This window comes from Saccopteryx leptura, chromosome 9 (genome assembly GCF_036850995.1).
Source record: "Saccopteryx leptura isolate mSacLep1 chromosome 9, mSacLep1_pri_phased_curated, whole genome shotgun sequence".
NCBI classification, from domain to species: Eukaryota; Metazoa; Chordata; class Mammalia; order Chiroptera; family Emballonuridae; genus Saccopteryx; species Saccopteryx leptura.
This window is the reverse complement of record NC_089511.1, coordinates 70,030,670-70,050,892: the sequence shown is the minus strand read 5'-3', so window position 1 is coordinate 70,050,892 and position 20,223 is coordinate 70,030,670. Positions and strand designations below refer to the sequence as shown.

Below are 20,223 nucleotides of genomic sequence, written 5' to 3'. Positions count from 1 at the left end.
GACCCCGGGGTTGCCAGCTTGAGCGCAGGTTCACCTGGCTTGAGCAAAAAAAAGCTCACTAGCATGGACCCAAAGTCACTGGCTCGAATGGGGGGTTACTCAGTCTGCTGAAGGCCCGCAGTCATGGCACATATGAGAACGCAATCAATGAACAACTACGGTGTTGCAACGAAAAACTGATGATTGATGCTTCTCATCTCTCTCCATTCCTGTCTGCTGTCTGTCCCTATGTATCCCTCTATCTGACTCTCTCTCTGTCCCTGTAAAAAGAAAAAAAGTTAAAAAAACTTTTAATAGAGGAACAAGTAAGTCAATTAAGAGTATACCGGCCTGACCTGTGTGGCACAGTGGCTAAAGTGTTGACCTGGAATGCTGAGGTTGCTGGTTCAAAACCCCAGGCTTGCCTGGTCAAGGCACGTGTGGGAGTTGAGCTTCCTGCTCCTCTCCCTGTTCTCTCTCTTTCTCTCTCTCTCTCTCTCCCTCCTCTCTCTCTAATAAAAATGAATAATAAAAAAAAAAGAGTATACCAACATTCATAAAAAGTTAAAAATAAAAATAGTATGCCAACATGATTCTGAATAATTTTGATTAAAAACTAAAAAGCTCAAATTTATCTCTGTGGACCCTGGCCAGTTTGCACAATGGATAGAGCGTCAGTCTGGCATATGGCCATCCGGGTTCGATTCCTGGACACACAAGAGAAGTGACCATCTGCTTCTCCTACCTCCTTCTCCCCTTCTCTCTCTCTGTGACCTCTTGTAGCCAGTGGTTCAACTGGTGATTGGTTTGAGCATCTGCCCTGGGTGCTGAGGATAGCTCAGTTGGCCTGAGCGAGTCAGCCTCAGATGCTAAAAATGGCTCAATTGATTAAGCATCTGCCCCAGATGCAAGTTGCCTTGTGGATCCCGGTTGTGGCACATGTGGGAGCCTGTCTCACTATCTTCCCTCTTCTCACTTAAAAAAAAAAAATTGGCCTGACCTGTGGTGGCGCAGTGGATAAAGCGTCAACCTGGAAATGCTGAGGTCGCCGGTTCGAAACCCTGGGCTTGCCTGGTCAAGGCACATCAGGGAGTTGATGCTTCCAGCTCCTCCCCCCTTTTCTCTCTCTGTCTCTCTCTCCTCTCTCTCCCTCTCTGTCTCTCTCCTCTCTAAAAATGAATAAATAAAATAAAATAAAAAATTTTATCTCTGTGTAATACTCCAGAGAAGTATATTATAAAGACACGAAATTCTGGAACTGAGCAGAGTTATTTCCAACATAGAAAAATTATTATAAAGGAATTAATTCTAAAGAATAACTGAAATGCATCACATGCTTTTATCAAAGCCCACATTTAACAGTCAACTTCCTCAAAAATTCTCATAGCTATCAGATTACCAATGTCTACAAGATAAAAATCTGCAATTTAAGGTAACATCTCACTGAAATGAATTAAGATAGCATGCTTATATCAAAAAAGAATTAGTTTTAGGTAATATGTAATTTTAGGGGCTAGAAACATGTAAGACAATGATAAAACTCACTATTTTAAGAATCAATAAAATTAATGCATCAAAAGCTACAAAAATTTACTGGCAAACAGGGCTGCATTTTTCTGTCTAGTTTACATCATAAAATATAAGCTACCTATTTTTAAAAGATGGTATTTTCAATGTGCTATTTGGTCTGTATTTTATATAGTCTACCAGTAACTTTGTTAGATAACTTCAAGAAGCTTACCTTATTGATGTAAAATTGTGACAAGGTAGCAGCATTAAAAGCCCATTCTATAGGATGGTAGGCATTGTGCTCAAGCTGGCGCTTTAGGGTACTATGACAATAATGAGCACCTTTCTCAAACATTCCCATATGCTGGTAGACTTGAGCCAGGTAATATAGGTTATGAGTATAAACCTTCTCAAATCTATGAAGAAAAAAAACAATACTGGCATAATGGTTTACAATTTATACAGAACTTGCATATATATTTATCTTGATCCTCTCACCAATTGGGTATAGCTAGTGTATCCATTTGACTGATAAGGAAACTAAGTCTTAGATTTTAACAGGGTCACATATCTAGTTAATGGCAAATGAAGGTTTAAATCTATATCAGAATCCATATTCTAGAACTTTTATGAGTGCCTTAAAAGAGAAAACATGCCTTTTTTTGAACAATCATCTACATTATGTGGAAATATCTGTGAGGGCTGATATCTATAGCTACTTACCTTTTTGATCTCTCTTGTTCAGTAAGTTTCTCTTCTTCAGGAAGAAAATGCTCAGTAGGATCAAGAGGAGGACATCCAATCTACAATTAAAGAAAAACAAAACTCTAAAATTTTACTGTAAACAATAAGCGCCCTCTTCTGGAGGAACTAGAGAAATCAAAATTTAAAAGCCCAATAAAATTCTTACTATAAAATAACTTTCATGTTACACAAGAAGTAACCACACTTGATAAAATTTTAACCACTTTTTTAGGTGAATTTCAAATACACTAAAAACATTAATTGTTTGCTTTTTTAAGTATTTTAAGTGTTAAGTCAGTCTGATAAAAAAGTCCTTTTAAAAACCTACATGAGCATAACAAATAGGAAAAATGCATACATTCTTTTAAGATTTTGTTTATTTTAGAGAGGAGAGAGAGAGGGAGAAAGAGAGAAGGGGGGAGGAGCAAGAAGCATCAACTCCCTGATGTGCCTTGACCAGGGAAGTCCAGAGTTTCGAACTGGTGATCTCAGCATTCCAGTCGATGCTTTACCCACTGTGCCACCACAGGCCAGGCAAAAATGCAGACATTCTTAAGAGTAATATTGTCCTAAGTGGACCACTAAAAAAAAAATCAAAGTTTTAAATAATTATTTTAATATTTTCCTCAAGGAAACAAGTATATGGATTACCCTCTTTCAATACAGGGACATTAAAACCGTGATTCTATTGTTTATTGCCTTGTGCTTTTTTTGTTTCTTCATCTATAAAATAAGGATAATAAGAGTACCTATGTAATAAAGATGCTATAAGGATTCAATGAGTTAATATGTGTAAATCACATATAACCCCACCTCAAGTCTTCAAAAGAATGGTACTTAACCTCGGCCTCATTCTACTTCTTTGAGAACAGTCTGATCTACAAGTTGCTTTAAACTGAATTCACTAAACTCCAAATAGCAACAACACTTCCCATTAAAAAAAAAACAGTAAAACAAATAAACTGTGTTCTAACATTCTGGATGCAAACACTAAAAGCAGCAGGGCTTGGGATCCAAAATTCACAGAAAGTAAAAATGACTAAGACAGGAAGCAAGGCCCAACGCAAACAATAGATAAATAATTCTTCAGAGACCACCTCAACAATTTTGAAAAAATTTTTAAAAGATTTTATTTATTTTAGAGAGAGAGAGGAGGGAGGAGCAGGAAGCATCAACTCCCATATGTGCCTTGACCGGGCAAGCCCAGGGTTTCAAACTGGCAACCTCAGCGTTCCAGGTCGACGCTCTATCCACTGCGCCACCACAGGTTAGTCATGCCTCAAAAATTTTAAGGGCTGTTTAATATGCTTACCCCTGTCTTGATGAGGGGAATTAACCAATGTATTATTATATGTACATACTTCACTGTTTGACTATCACACTTCATGTGTAATACTAACAGATGAATCAGTCTCTTAACTAAAATAGAGGTACACATAAGCTTTTTGCTCTATCTTTTACGTTTCCTTATTAATACTAGTTTTTAATGAAATATAGGTGTTTGGTACCTTCACATTTTAACTTAACATGTTCGTGTATTAAGAGTTCAAGTCAAAAGGTGAATACTCTAACACAGGAGTCCCCAAACTACGGCCGCTGAGGCCATTTATCCGCCCCCGCCGCACTTCCGGAAGGGGCACCTCTTTCATTGGTGGTCAGTGAGAGGAGCACAGGATGCGGATGCAAAGCACGGACGTCACTCACGTACAGTACTACTTCCGGTGACATGTCACGGCTCCAGAAGCACATCATATCACTTGTTACGGTTAGCAATGACAAATATGGAACCAGACATTGACCATCTCATTAGCCAAAAGCAGGCCCATGTTCCCATTGAAATACTTGTCAGTTTGTTGATTTAAAGATTTTATTTATTCATTTTTTAGAGAGGAGAGAGGGGGAGAGAGAGAGACAGAGAGGGAGAGAGAGGAGAGCCAGAGAGAGGGAAGGGGGGAGGAGCTGGAAGCATCAACTCCCTGATGTGCCTTGACCAGGCAAGCCCAGGGTTTCGAACCGGCGACCTCAGCATTTCCAGGTTGACGCTTTATCCACTGCGCCACCACAGGTCAGGCCCAGTTTGTTGATTTAAATTTACTTGTTCTTTATTTTAAATATTGTATTTATTCCTGTTTTTTTTTTTTTTTTACTTTAAAAGAAGATATGTGCAGTGTGCATAAGGATTTGTTCATAGTTTTTTTTATAGTCCGGCCCTCCAACGGTCTGAGGGACAGTGAACTGGCTCCCTGTGTAAAAAGTTTGGGGACCCCTGCTTTAACATTTCTTTTTCTTTCTTTTTTTTTTTAAGTGAGAGGAGGGGGGATATAGGGACAGACTCCTGCATGTGCCCCGACCAGGGTCCACTCAGCAACTGTCATCTGGGGCTGATGCTTGGACAGATCGAGCTATCCTCAGTGCACAGGGCCACCAAAAGGGGAAGAGAGAGAAGTGGGAGAAGAGAAGCACATGGTCACTTCTCATGTGTGCCCTGACCTGGGATCGAACCTGGGACATCTGTACGCCTGGCCAACACTCTATGCACTGAGCCAACTGGCCAGGGCCTGAATGCTGTAACACCTCAGTTTGGCTTTGTGGTGCTCTACTCTTCTTACTACTTTAGGAGAGAAGATATAACACCAAGGTAAAGACCAAGGACTCTGAAAATTCTTCAACTTGGGGATATATTCCTCAGCTAAAAAAAAAAGTGTTATAGGCCTAGAAACACATATTCTAAATGTACATTCTAAAATTACTTGTGGGTGTAATTAACAAATTGATTTGCTCTAATCTTTTTCTCCAGGGACAGCTAGTTATACGTAGAGACCATATTTTATTCATATTTGATTCTCTAGCATACTTGCATAATATCTGGCACATAATAAAAACAAATACTGAATTAAATTGACAAAGCAAATATGACATTCAGTCTGTGCATTATACTTACAGCATATTCCTTCTATCTGCTATCATCATTTTGTCACTACACCATTCTTTTTTTAATATATACTACTCACAAAAATTAGGGGTTATTTTATTGCTTCATATTCATTTTGAAATATCCTCTAACTTTTATGAGCAATATATTTATTTATTGATTTAAGAGAGAGATCGGTTTGTTGTTTTACTTGTTTATGCATTCATTGGTTGATTCTTGTATGTGCCCTGACCAGGGATCAAACCTGCAACCTTGGCATATTGGGACAACACTTTAATCAAATGAGCTACCCAGCCAGGACACCACACTGTTCTTAAAGAAGTACCTTGCACTTGTGTTTTTACACTAAGGCCAACTACTAACTGAGGCAGCAGTGTATAGTGGTTAAAAGTATGGGTTCTAGAGTCAGATCACATGTGTGAGAATCCCAGCATCAGCACTTACTAGTGTGTGGAGGCAAGTCACTTACCGTAATCTGTTGTGCTTTGCTTCCTTATCTCTAAAATAAGGATAATAAAAGTATCCACCTCACAAATTATCATTAGGATCAAATAAATTAAAATTTTTAAATCACGGTACAAGTACAGCTATTAGATGACTACCTAGACAGCTCTACAGAGAGGTCTCTAAGTATAATGAAGAGTCATATACTAATATTATGAGTGAGGAATTCTTAATATCAATTCTTGACTAGTTTCAATCAAATCTTAAAATTTATCTGACATGCAGCATACCTCTTTCATGTACTGATTATATAGTCCTTCTGATGATTCTAGGTAAGCTTGTGCTGTTTCAATTTCTCCTCTTTCAGACCACAAAATACCCAAATTATTCTGTAAAATAAAGAAAAGAGAAAAATGACAATATAAATCTTATAAGTAACTTTCATAATTTCACAGTATTTACCTATCAAACTAGTGGAGTCTGATTAACAATGAATTATTTAAAATAATAATGTCCTGCCTGACCAGGCGGTGGTGCAGTGGACAGAGCGTCGGATTGGGACGTGGAGGATCCAGGTTCGAGACCCCGAGGTCGCCAGCTTGAGCGTAGGCTCGTCTGGTTTGAACAAGATTCACCAGCTTGAGCCCAAGGTCGCTGGCTCAAGCAAGGGGTTCCTCAGTCTGCTGTAGCCCCCCAGTCAAGGCACATATGAGAAATCAATCAATGAACAACTAAGGAAACGCAACGAACAATTGATGTTTCTCATCTCTCTCCATTCCTGTCTGTCTGTCCCTATCAGTCCCTCTCTCTGACTCTCTCTGTCCCACAAAAAAAAAAAAAATAATAATGATAATAATGTCCTTATGTAGTGATACTCAGCTGCTGATGTATCTCTCATGATCCCTGCCTCCTTGTATCTATGACCTTATATAATCTCTTCCCTTTAAGTATGGACTAGATTTAGTGACTTGCTTCTTACAAATAGAATATAGCAAAAGTGACAGAAGGTCCCTTATAAGATTAGATTACAGAACACTGTGGTTCTTTTTGGGGTGTTCCTTCTCCCATTCTTTCAGAGGGGAGCCAACTGCCATGTTGTATGCCATCCTGCATATAGACTCACGTGGCAAGGAACTGAGGAAGGTCAACTGAAGCCCTCAGACCAACAGCCTGTAAGGAACTGAATCCAGTCAACAATCCCATGAGAGATTGAAAGACCCTCCCTAGGCTGAGCCTTCAAGTGCCGCCCCAGCAGGTCAACAATCTGAACTTGTTCTGGAGGCAACCACTAGGCCACACTTAGATTCCTAATATATTAAGTTTGTTTTATCAAGGTGCTAAATTTGGGGATCAAATTTTATGTAGCAATAGATAATATACACAGAGACAAAGATGAGCCAGAACGATGTTTTCAAATACCTACCATCTCCAGAGACCTCTTAAAAAGGAAAATTCTCAACAGTTTTTGTTTGGTTCAAACCTAAAGAAAGGGAGATGAGCTCTCAAATTCCAATTATTCAAATTATGTTATGAAAACTCTGAAGATGCTATAGACACTAACTATATACCTTTACTCATTAGTTAAGTCAGATTCTTAATGTTTACCATTTCAAACAATAAAACATATGTTTATACATATTTTCCAGAGTTCTTAAAATTATATAGCTTTGTAATTATATCCAGCCAACTAAAAATTCTTCATTTGGAATCTTTATTTTATTTTCTTTAAGTGAGAGGAGGGGAGATAGACTCCCCCATGTGCCCTAATCGAGATCTACCCAGCAACCATTTGAGGCTGATGCTGGAATCAAGTGAGCTATCCTCAGTGCCCAGGGCTGATGCTCAGACCAACCGAGACACTGGCTGTGAGAGTGGAAGAGAGAGAGAGAAGCTGATGGTGGCTTCTCATGTGTGCTCTGAATGGGGATTGAACCCAGGACATCCACACACTGGGCCAACACTCTATCCTCTGAGCCAACCAGCGAAGATTTTTTTTTTTTAATTTTTAAAAATGTATTGATTAAAAAAAAAATGTATTGATTTTAGCCTGACCAGGCGGTGGCGCAGTGAGTGCCAGACTGGGACATAGAGGACCCAGGTTCGAAACCCCGAGGTCACCATCTTGAGCGCGGGCTCACCAGCTTGAGCATGGGATCATAGACATGACCCCATGGTCACTGGCTTGAGCCCAAAGGTTGCTAGCTTGAAGCCCAACGTCACTGGCTTGAGCCAAGGTCGCTGGCTTGAGCAAGGGGTCACTGGGTCTGCTATAGCCCCCCAGTTGAGACACATATGAGAAAGCAATCTATGAAAACTAAGGTGATGCAATGAAGAATTGAGGCTTCTCATCTCTCTCTCTTCCTGCCTCTGTCCCTGTCTGTCCCTCTCTCTGTGTGTCTTTCTCGCTTAAAAAGAAGAATTGATTTTAGAGAGTGAAGAAAGGAGAAACATCCATTTGTTGTTTCATTTATTTATGTATTCACTGGTTGTCTCTTGTATGGTCCCTGACCGGTGATCAAACCCGCAACCTTGGCATGTCAGGACAACACTCTAACCAACTGAGCTACCTGGCTAGGGCGTGTGTCTTGTATTGATCACTTCTTTTGATTTCCATAGCACCAACTTTCTTCTGTTACCAATAAAGGAGGAAGAAGAAACTGATTAGATTCAGGATTATATACTAAATAACATTTTAATTTAATTTAATTTTATTTATTTTTTACAGAGACAGTGAGTCAGAGAGAGGGATAGACAGGGACAGACAGACAGGAACGGAGAGAGATGAGAAGCATCAATCATTAGTTTTTCGTTGCGCGTTGCAACACCTTAGTTGTTCATTGATTGCTTTCTCATATGTGCCTTGACCGCGGGCCTTCAGCAGACCAAGTAACCCCTTGCTGGGGCCAGTGACCTTGGGTTCAAGCTGGTGGGCTTTTGCTCAAATCAGATGAGCCCACACTCAAGCTGGGGACCTCGGGGTCTCGAACCTGGGTCTTCCACATCCCAGTCCGACGCTTTATCCACTGCGCTACCACCTGGTCAGGCCTAAATAACATTTTAAAACTAAGTTAATTTTGTTCTCTGCCATATGACTCTATAAGGCTCTGTACAGAGCAAATCAGGCCTGTTCAGACAGTCAGAACTCAAAGACTGGATGCCTAGCTCTCCTTCAGAGAACAAGGTTAGACTGCCTCCCACCCCTAGGGATAGTTCACTCACAAGGAAACTTCTGAGACTGGGTTTCTACTATATTTTGCTTACTTCCCTAGAAAAGGAAACAGGATAAGGAAACAAATAGTTTTTAAAGATTTTATTTATTGATTTTATGAGGTGGGGGATGGAGTGAGAAGCATCAACTCAGTTGTTTTACTTTAGTTGTTCATTGATTGGTTGTCATACTTGCCTTGACCAGGCAAGCTCGGGGTTTCAAACTGGCGACCTCACCATTCCAGGTCAACATTTTATCCACTGCACCACCACAAGCCAGGTACAAAGAATTTTTAATGCAGATTCTTAACCTGGGGTCCACAGACCCACAACATACCCGTGAATAAGAATTCAGAGTTGCCCTGGCTGTGTAGCTCAGTTGGTTAGAGCATCATCCTCAAGTACAGAGGTTGCTGGTTTGATCCCCGGTCAGGGCACCAACAGGAACAGATTGATGTTTGTAGGAAAACGATCTGAGGTTAGACTGCCCTGAAACAAGTCTTTGGTGCGTACCTTGGAACCCAAGTCCTGCGGGGGCAGAACACTGCCCCGCAAGCACTGATAAGATTGTTTAAAGGAAACAGCTGATCCCTATAGCCATTTTCCTGCATACCTGAAAGGTATTACTCATCTTTCTCTGCACCTGAATCCATTATAGACTAATTTGACCCAGGCTCTGCTAATTTGCTTGATGAGCAAAGACATGAATAAATACGATGAGGCTTGCAGAGATCTGGGCTCTCAGGCCTAGAAGCAGGGAGTCCCCTGTACTCATCTTTTCTGTATGTTGTGTCTTGTGTGTTTTTTCTTAAGTCCTGCAGCACCTTCCTTTCGTGCATACCCATTGCTGAGCTGGTCTCAGCAGATGTTCCTCTCTCTCTCTTCCTCTTTCACTGAAATCAATGAATAAACATTTAAAAAACCAATTACATATCTTTCACTTATTAAAAAAAAGAATTCAGTCAATGAACGTGGATGAGAAAAACATTACAATTTTCATCATGGTCTACTAAAATTTAGCCTTTTTTTTAATTAATTGATTTTAAAGACACAGTAAAGGAGAAAGAAAGAGGGAGGGAAGCATTCATTTGTTGTTCCAGTTAGTTGTGTATTTACTGGTTGCTTCCCATTTGTGCCCTGCCGGGGGAACGAACCAGCAATCTTGGCATTTCAGGACCATACTCTGGGCCAGTGGTTCTCAGTTTGCTCCAGGTGCGCCCTGTGGTATTCCAGAGAAATATGTGCCTGTTGGGGACCAAAAATCCAACAGGGTTTTTGGAGTTAAGATTTTGGGGGGACAGAGGTGTGGGGAATTGGCTATAAGCTGACAGTCTGCCCAACCCCCACCTCACTCGCCTGATTATGTTGCAAAAGGCTGTTAAGCTGTGGTGCTGGATTGTTTACACTACCCCCATGTTCCCTGGAAAGACTGGAGGCAAGTTTCTTCTATCCTTTGTTTGGTGTAAAGTTAAGATGATATGTATGGTGGGGGTTTTCGATTGATGATTAAATATAAGGAATTGTCCCTTGAAGCCTTTTGGATTTCTGTAAGAGAATATGTGGCAATATCTAAAAAAGCTTTGAACATTTTACTATAATTTATAACATCCTATTTATGTGAATTAGGATTTTCTACCCTCAACACAATTAAGAGTAAAAAGAGAGGAATTCTTCAATGTACTGATGAGGAAATGAGAGTTTGCCTTTCAAATATATGCCCACACATTGAAGAAATCGCTAGGACACATCAGGCTCATGTTTCTCATAGACACAAGAATGAAAAAACTTAACACATTCACGCCAGGACCTGCCGAATTTACTAAATCTTACTAAGAATATGTGTGTGTGTATATATATATAGATAGATAGATAGATAGATAAACATTTTTGTTGTTTTTTTATTTTTTAACCTCTCTTTTTTTTTTGTATTTTTCTGAAGTTGGAAACGGGGAGGCAGTCAGACAGACTCCCGCATGCACTCGACCGGGATCTACTGGGCATGCCCACCAGGCGGTGAGGCTCTGCCCATCTAGGGCATTGCTCTGTTGCAACCAGAGCCATTCTAGTGTCTGAGGCAGAGGCCACAGAGCCATCCTCAGTGCCCAGGCCAACTTTGCTACAATGGAGCCTTGGCTGCGGGAGGGGAAGAGAGAGACAGAGAGGAAGGAGAGGGGGAGGGGTGGAGAAGCAGATGGGTGCTTCTCCTGTGTGCCCTGGCTGGTAATCGAACCTGGGACTCCAGCACGCCAGGCTGACGCTCTACCACTGAACCAACCGGCCAGGGCCTAACCTCTCTTTTTTACAAATTCTAAAAAGCATAACTCAAAAAATGTAACATGGCCTGACCTGTGGTGGCGCAGTGGATCAAGCATCGACCTGGAATGCTGAGGTTACCGGTTCAAAACCCTGGCCTTGCCCAGTCAAGGCACATATGGGAGTTGATGCTTCTTGCTCCTCCCCCCTTCTCTCTTTCTCTCTCTCTCTCTTCTCTAAAATGAATAAATAAATAAAAAAATGTAACATAAAAATGTTTTTTAATGTTAATAAATTTAATTGTCATATTTATTTCATTTAATTACCATGAAAGCACGCTTGGACTTTATATATTTTTTAATATTTGACTTAATTATTATAACATATTTCTCAGAAATTTGTATATACAGTGTGTCCGTAAAGTCATGGTGTACTTTTGACCGGTCACAGGAAAGTAACAAAAGACAACAGAAATGGGAAATCTTGCCTGACCTGTGGTGGCGCAGTGGATAAAGCGTCAACCTGGAAACCCTGAGGTTGCCGGTTCAAAACCCTGGGCTTGCCTGGTCAAGGCACATATGGGAGTTGATGCTTCCTGCTCCTCCCCCCTTCTCTCTCTCTCTCTCTCTCTCTCTGTCGCTCCTCTCTATAATGAATAAATAAAATCTTAAAAAAAAAAAGTTAAAAAAAAAAAAAAAAGAAATGGGAAATCTGCACCAAATAAAAGGAAAACTTTCCCAGTTTCATACGTATTCAGTGCAGTTCGATGTGGGCTCACGCACAGATTTTTTAGGGCTCCTTAGGTAGCTATCCCGTACAGACTTGTCACTGACTGATGGCCTACCAGAACAGGGTTTCTCCACCAAACTGCCGGTTTCCTTCAACTGCTTATCCCACCGAGTAATGTTATTCCTATGTGGTGGCGCTTCGTTATAAACGCGCCGATATTCACGTTGCACTTTGGTCATAGATTCAAATTTAGTGAGCCACAGAACACACTGAACTTTCCTCCGTATCGTCCACATCTTGAATGGCATGGCCATGGGCTGCTCCACTGTATATACGGTGTTACATCATCATCCTACAGAAATTAATGCTTCTCGTCTCTCTCCCTCCCTGTCTGTCCCTATCTATACCTCTCTCTGTCAAAAAAAAACCCAAAAAACCCTACAGTTTAAAGGTGACTTGAGTATTCCCCTGCAACAAAGACCTCTGGTATGGCTTCAAATAAAGTGTCTATTTTATAATTTTTTATAGTGACTTGATCAGTCTCAGTGCCTCGGACTGTAGATCACAGTGACAGGTGTACTGAGATTGGGCAGTTTTCTTCTCAGATTATTTATGAAGTCCTTTGCAGGATCCTGGGGAAGCTTGAAGGGCTCTGGCCCACTACTAATTTATAAATTATTCTGCCCACCCAGTCTCAAACATAATCTCCCTTAATATTTATTTCCTGATCTAGAAATGGATCCACCATCACCTTTTCTCACTCTCTTGCTCAATTTATTTTTCCGTGAGATACTCCATTTGGCCATGACACCAGTAAGCCCGACCCCAGCATACTGTATCTAGCCTAGGCAATCTAGAAATTCACATAGTACTAGGAAATAGCCACAATTGCTCTATTTTGATGGGATGGTGATCCAATTATCCTGCTAGATCCAGGGTAGGCTGTGCCACAGAAAGTAATAACTCTGCTGTGTGATAAATCAACCAAGTAGAAACCCTACAGTGTCTACAAATAACTCAAGTTTTTCTTTTGAATAATGACCTATTGAGGTCTTGGAGGTAAGAACCAAGCAAGGGATCTAGAACTGATTTGATTTTTAAAAATTATAGTGTTCATGTTTTAAGTGTTTATTCCATAGAGATAACTACTATTGACATTCTACATGAATTGTTTTTTAGTATAAGTCCTACAATACACCAGAAAGTACTGTATTATCCACAGAGCATCATCATGCTCCTGCCCTCTGGATACTTGCCTAGGTAGGGAAAAAAGTTAACTAGTAAAAAAAAAAAAAAAAAAAAAAAGCTAAAGTACTACTACTACTGGCGAATTCTACCAAACATGTAAGAAATAAATAATACCAACTCTACAGAAATTATTCTAGAAAAGTGAAGCACACTCCCCATCTTTAAACTAAAGCAAAGACATAACAAGAAAACTACAGACTGCTATCCTTCATAAACATATATACAAAAAGAAATGCTAACAAAATTTTAGCAAATTAAATCCAACAGTACATAAAGAAGGTAGTCCTTTTTTTGAGAGACTAGAAGGGGGGGGAGAGAGATGAGAAGCATCAACTCATAGTTGATCCTTTTAAACTTTTTCCTACACACACACATACACACACATACACGTAATCTTTAGCAAAACAAAGTCATTCTATAAAATTTCAAACATGCCTTATAGTCATCCCTCTCCCTCTTAAAATTGATATTTTGATTAAAAATAATGAGTCATTACTTTTAATGGCTATGTACTGTTCTTCTCTATCAGCTATTTTCAACCTCTTTCATCTCATGGCACACATAAAATTCTGTGGGACACCAAAATATATATTCTGTTTTTTGTTGATCTGACAAAAAAGGTATAATTTTGGTTCATTCATACCAGATGGTTATTGTTGTGTTGGCTGTTTTGGGGTTTGGTTTTTTTTTTTTTGAGAGAGAGTGAGAGAAAGAGACAGACAGGAGGGGAGAGAGATAAGAAGCATCAATTCATAGTTGTAGCACCTTAGTTGTTCATTGATTGCTTTCTCATACATGCCTTGCCTGGGGGGGCTCCAGCTGAGCCAGTGACACCTTGCTCAAGCCAGAGATCGAGCTCAAGCCAGCGACCTTGCTGGTTAAGCCACCAACCTCTGGGCTCAAGCCAGTGACCATGGGGTCATGTCTATGATCTGCCGTACTTCCGGAAGGGGCACCTCTTTCATTGGTGGTCAGTGAGAGGAGCACTGTATGTGGCGGCCCTCCAATGGTCTGAGGGACAGTGAACTGGCCCCCTGTGTAAAAGGTTTGGGGACCCCTGCAAGCTGAGACTGCACTCAAGCTGGTGACCTCAGGGATTTGAACTTGGGTCCTCAGCTTTTCACACTTTTAGTTTGCTTTATTATTAATAAGGTCAAATCTCTCAAACACTACAGACAAAGAGAAAAAGATGAGAAGCATCAACCTGTAGTTGCAGCACCTTAGTTGTTCACTGAAGATAAGAGTTTACAATTGTTAAGACACAATTATTTTATGCATCAAAAAGAAAACACTGCTGGCCCTGGCCAGTTGGCTCAGCAGTAGAGCGTCAGCCAGGCATGTGGAAGTCCTGGGTTTGATTCCTAGTCAAGGCACACTGGATAAGTGCCCATTTCTCTCTCTCTCTTCTCCTCCCACAGCCATGGCTCAAATGACTCAAGCAAGTTGGCCCCAGGTGCTGAGGATGGCTACCCCTGGTAGGAGGCTTGCCAGGTAGATCCCAGTCGGGGTATATGCAGGAGTCTGTCTGTCTCAAGCCTCTCACTTAATAAAATTAAATTAAAAAAAAAAAAAACACTGCCAAGTAAATTATAACACAAAATCAATCAGCAATAACCTGACCAGGCGGTGGCGCAGTGAATAGAGCATTGGACTGGGATGCAGAGGACCCAGGTTCGAGACCCCGAGGTCGCCAGCTTGAGCTTGGGCTCATCTGGTTTGAGCAAAAGCCCACCAGCTTGATCCCAAGGTCGCTGGCTCCAGCAAGGGGTTATTCAGTCTGCTGAAGGCCCACGGTCAAGGCACATATGAGAAAGCAATCAATGAACAATTAAGGTGCTGCAACGTGCAACGAAAAACTAATGATTGATGCTTCTCATCTCTCTCCGTTCCTGTCTGTCTGTCCCTGTCTATCCCTCTCTCTGACTCACTCTCTCTCTCTGTAAAAAAAATAAAATAAAATAAATCAATCAGTAATAAATGAATACATTTCAGACATTAAAATATGAAAGAATGCATATTAAAATTCATATAGTAAATAATGAAGATTCTACACTACATTAGAAAAGGTTTCGATCTTTAAGATATAGAAGTAATTTTTCAAATCTTTTTTTTTTTTTTTTACAGAGACAGAGAGAGTCAGAGTGAGGAATAGGGACAGATAGACAGGAACGGAGCAATGAGAAGCATCAATCATTAGTTTTTCGTTGCGCATTGCAACACCTTAGTTGTTCATTGATTGCAACACCTTAGTTGTTCATTGATTGCTTTCTCATATGTGCCTTGACCATGGGCCTTCAGCAGACTGAGTAACCCCTTGCTGGAGCCAGCGACCTTGGGTCCAAGCTGGTGAGCTTTTGCTCAAACCAGATGAGCCCGCGCTCAAGCTGGCGACTTCGGGGTCTTGAACCTGGGTCCTCAGCATCCCAGTCCAATGCTCTACCCACTGCGCCACCGCCTGGTCAGGCTTTCAAATCTTAATTAAGATCTAAAGCAGCCATGTGGTTAGAGAAAATATCAAATAGTTGAGTTTGAATTCAGTATGTTAAGATTTCATGACATCATCTATTCAACAAATTTTTAGAATGGCCTAAAATATGCCTGTCACTGAGGTTATAAATAGCAAAAAGAGACATAGTTCCTGTTATTTATGTAGTTTTTAACTTTATTGGGCCATGATTATAAAATATGAGCTATATAATTTCCTTTTTAATTTTGAGGTTTTTTTAAAGGCCTATTTACCATAATACCAATTTTGGTAAATGTTCCCCAGATCATATATGTCAGGAGCTGGAACTACTGGATGTAAGGATTTGTGAGCTTGAGCAAAGTATGTACTTGACACATATAAGGAGTTCGTACATGTTTGTATTTGAAATGTTATGTTCTTGATGAGAAGTTCAGATTTTTTAAATTTAAATTTATTTATTTTCCAAGTGAGAGGAGGGGAAATAGACAGACTCCAGCATACACCTCAACTAGGATCCACCCTGGCAACCTGGGGCTGATGCTCTGCCCATCTAGGATCACACTGGCAATGGAGTTATTTTTAGCACCTGAGGCAGAAACTCCAGGAAGCCATCCTCAGTGCTCAGGGCAAATAACTTTAACCAATTGAGCCATGGCTGCAGGAGGAGAAGGTGGGAGAGGGGAAGGGAAAGGGAAAGGGGAAGCAGATGGTCGCTTCTCATGTGTGCCCTGTCTGGGAATCAAACCCAGGACAGCCACACGCCAGGCCAACGCTCTACCACTGCGCCAACTGGCGAAGGTTAAATTTAAATTTATTGATATTAGAGAGGAGAAGGGGAGACAGAGTCAGAAACATCTGTTTCAAATGTGCCTCCACCCGAGAAGGAACAGGCAACCTCTGCCATCTGGCCAGGGGGAGAACATCAGTTTTAGTTAACCAAGCACCATATAAATAGAAAACAGTAAGTAATACAATATAAAGGTAGAAGGGAAAGATGAATTCGGAATAAAACAAACCAAATAAAGTTACTGAAAGTATGAGGCAAATCCTGAGATTGGTTTTAAAGAATGGGCAAGAATTCCCTGGCACACAAACGAATAACTATGGCAAGAATAGAAACTTCTCAGCGGTAGAGCGTCGGCCTAGCGTGCGGAGGACCCGGGTTCGATTCCCGGCCAGGGCACACAGGAGAAGCGCCCATTTGCTTCTCCACCCCTCCGCCGCGCTTTCCTCTCTGTCTCTCTCTTCCCCTCCCGCAGCCAAGGCTCCATTGGAGCAAAGATGGCCCGGGCGCTGGGCATGGCTCTGTGGCCTCTGCCTCAGGCGCTAGAGTGGCTCTGGTCGCAACATGGCGACGCCCAGGATGGGCAGAGCATCGCCCCCTGGTGGGCAGAGCGTCGCCCTTGGTGGGCGTGCCGGGTGGACCCCGGTCGGGCGCATGCGGGAGTCTGTCTGACTATCTCTCCCTGTTTCCAGCTGCAGAAAAATGAAAAAAAAAAAAAAAAAGAATAGAAACTGAAGATTTTTATTTTAAATTAAGAATGTACTCCAGTAACTCTTTGGAATTTCCTTGAGACCTTAAATTAAGATTTATCTTACTCTGCATTTTTTCTTAATAGAATGTACACAATTGGGACTGGTGGAGAAGAGTTGGAAAAGGCATTCATGATTGTAGGAGGATCTGGAAACCAACAGCACTGTTTACGGCTACGCGAAGCAGCAAGTGATGCTGAAGTGGGCGAGGAGGATGGAGGGAGTCTGGAAGCCGCTTATCCCAAAGCTCCAAAAACATGGATACAGTGTGCCTTACAACCTTCATCTGTAGCCTCGGGAAGCACTGGGGCCCTCTGCAGCCCCGGACTCCGGCCGACAGCAGCCGGCCGCGCTCGCGCTCACCTGCGCCTGGACGTACAGGGAGACGCAGTCTTGCGACAAACGGTACTTGCGCAGCAGCCGCAGGCATTTCACCAGATGCTCCTCCCCCGCCGACAGCTCCTCAGTGTCGATGTGGTTCACTCCGAGATGGAACTCAATAACCGCCAGCCTCACCGCCCCCTGGGCCGCGGGCCCTTCGACCTCCGCCACCTCCGCCGGCAGCCCCAGGGCGTGGTCCCCCGCGTCCACGCGGTCCTCGGCCTGAAGCCGCTCATCCTCGTCCTCAGGAGCGGGGCCCAGCAGCGCTTTAACCTCGTCCAGCAAAACTCGGGCGCCGTATTTGGACTTGTACAGTTCCTTCTCGGGGTTTTTATGCAAGTCTACCCGCGACAAGGCCAGCGCCGCCTGGAATTTCTCGCGAATCTCAGCCCACGGAGCATTCGCCATACCAGCTTTGGCAACTCAGCTTGCCTCAACGTTTCCAACCCCGACTCCCGCCTTCCTCCTGCTTTGCGACACTTCACTTACGGCACCTGATAGGCCCGGGCAGTGCAGAACTGTAACCAATGAAGTCCGTCAAGGGAACCGCAATATGCTCAGCACGGGCCAATGGGAAGGCGTAGTGGTTACCGTAGCAACCGTTGTCACTGACGCGAAGCTGTCAAGGAGGGTGGCCTCCACCTCCAGGCGGCTTATTACTGTGAGCTAGATAACATTCAATACATTAAAATCATCTAATTCTGCCATGGCCTGGCGTGTGGAAGTCCCGGGTTCGATTCCCGGCCAGGGCACACAGGAGAAGCGCCCATCTGCTTCTCCACCCCTCCCCCTCTTCTTCCTCTCTGTCTCTCTCTTCACCTCCCTCAGCGAGGCTCCATTGGAGCAAAGATGGCCCGGGCGCTGGGGATGGCTCCTTGGCCTCTGCCCCAGGCGCTAGAGTGGCTCTGGTCGCAACAGAGCGACGCCCCTGATGGGCAGAGCATCGCCCCCTGGTGGGCGTGCTGGGTGGACCCCGGTCGGGCGCATGCGGGAGTCTGTCCCACTGCCTCCCTGTTTCCAGCTTCAGAAAAATACAAAACAAACAAACAAATAAAATCATCTAATTCTTAGAACTCTGTGAGATACTATTATTCCTCTGCTGTATTTTGAAACTGTGGTCCAGAAGATAAAGAATTTACCAAAAGTCACATACAATAAGCAGGCACTTCCTGACCAGGCGGTGGCGCAGGGGATAGAGTGCCGACTGGGATGCGGAGGACCCAAGTTCGAGACCCTGAGGTCAGCAGCTTGAGTGCGGGCTCATCTGGTTTGAGCAAAAGCTCACCAGCTTGGACCCAAGGTTGCTGGCTCGAGCAAGGGGTTACTCAGTCTGCTGAAGGCCCCGGTCAAGGTACATATGAGAAAGCAATCAATGAACAACTAAGGTATCGCAACACACAACGAAAAAGTAATGATTGATGCTTCTCATCTCTCCGTTCCTGTCTGTCCCTGTCTATCCCTCTCTCTGTCTCTGTTAAAAAACAAAATAAGCAGGCACTTTTGCTCCAGAGCACACACTTTTAAACATTATGCTACACTGTCTTGTAATAGGAGTTCAATAAATAAACCACCATGACATATGGTGCTGATCTCTAAAGCTACAGATGAAAACTGAAATAGAGCTTTTTAAAAAATCCTTATACATGCCTGACCAGGCGGCGGTGCAGTGGCTAAAGCGTCGGGCTGGGATGTGGAAGACCCAGGTTCGAGACCCCAAGGTCTCCAGCTTGAGCGAGGGCTCATCTGGTTTGAGCAAAAGCTCACCAGCTTGAGCCCAAGGTCGCTGGCTCGAGCAAGGGGTTACTTAGTCTGCTGAAGGCCCAAGGTCAAGGCATATATGAGAAAGCAATCAATGAACAATTAAGGTGTCGCAATGTGCAATGAAAAACTGATTGATGCTTCTCATCTCTCCATTTCTGTCGGTCTGTCCCTGTCTCTCTCTCTCTGTCTCGGTAAAAAAAATAAATAAAAAAAAAATAAATAAATCCTTACACAGGCACAACTAATAAAGTCGTCAGATTAGGAAACTTGAGATGGAAGAGTTCTAGCTGACATTTGGGAAACATTCCTCTCTGGCCTTCTTTTTATACCAGTATTTTGAGGATTGGGCATTACCTGTGAGACGTTATATAGCAGTCCCTATGCAATTTGTCCAATGAGTGATACAGACTAGAGTACAGATCAGTGCAGTAGTGACTTGAGATCTAGCTCATGAAGAAAATAATCAGAAGAGGCAGAAAGTATAATGCATGTTGTAATGAAAGGGTATTGTTTGGTCAAAGCACAACTAATGTCTATCAATTATGTTCATTCCAGTGAAAATAGCACACTAGTAAGAGCACTAATTTCTTTGTTGTCTACACTAGGTAGCCAAGTTCATGGAAAATTCATTAATGAGAGCAGGGTAACTATCATCTATAGTATATAATATTGATCTGAAAGTGCCAAAAAATGCAATTGGATATTCTTTTAAACAAAATAAGAGGTATAATAATTGGGAAGAAGCCCTGGCCGGTTGGCTCAGCGGTAGAGCGTCGGCCTAGCGTGTGGAGGACCCGGGTTTGATTCCTGGCCAGGGCACACAGGAGAAGCGCCCATTTGCTTCTCCACCCCTCCGCCACGCTTTCCTTTCTGTCTCTTCCCCTCCCGCAGCCAAGGCTCCATTGGAGCAAAGATGGCCCGGGCGCTGGGGATGGCTCTGTGGTCTCTGCCTCAGGCGCTAGAGTGGCTCTGGTCGCAATATGGCGACGCCCAGGATGGGCAGAGCATCGCCCCCTGGTGGGCAGAGCTTCGCCCC

The 20,223-nt window shown here is 42.6% G+C and overlaps 1 protein-coding gene across 1 annotated transcript in view; it reads right to left on the bottom strand.

The window, feature by feature from the left end:
* KIFBP (kinesin family binding protein) overlaps nucleotides 1-17,890 on the bottom strand; it is a 36,854-nt gene extending 18,964 nt beyond the window's left edge. The window contains exons 1-4 of the mRNA XM_066348883.1: nucleotides 17,409-17,890; nucleotides 5,899-5,997; nucleotides 2,212-2,291; nucleotides 1,721-1,904 (exon numbers count right to left, since the gene is read on the bottom strand). Coding sequence (XP_066204980.1) covers nucleotides 1,721-1,904; nucleotides 2,212-2,291; nucleotides 5,899-5,997; nucleotides 17,409-17,834 — 789 coding nt within the window. The 5' untranslated portion in view covers nucleotides 17,835-17,890. The remainder of the gene's footprint in view (nucleotides 1-1,720; nucleotides 1,905-2,211; nucleotides 2,292-5,898; nucleotides 5,998-17,408) is intronic.
* Nucleotides 17,891-20,223: the final 2,333 nt, after the last annotated feature.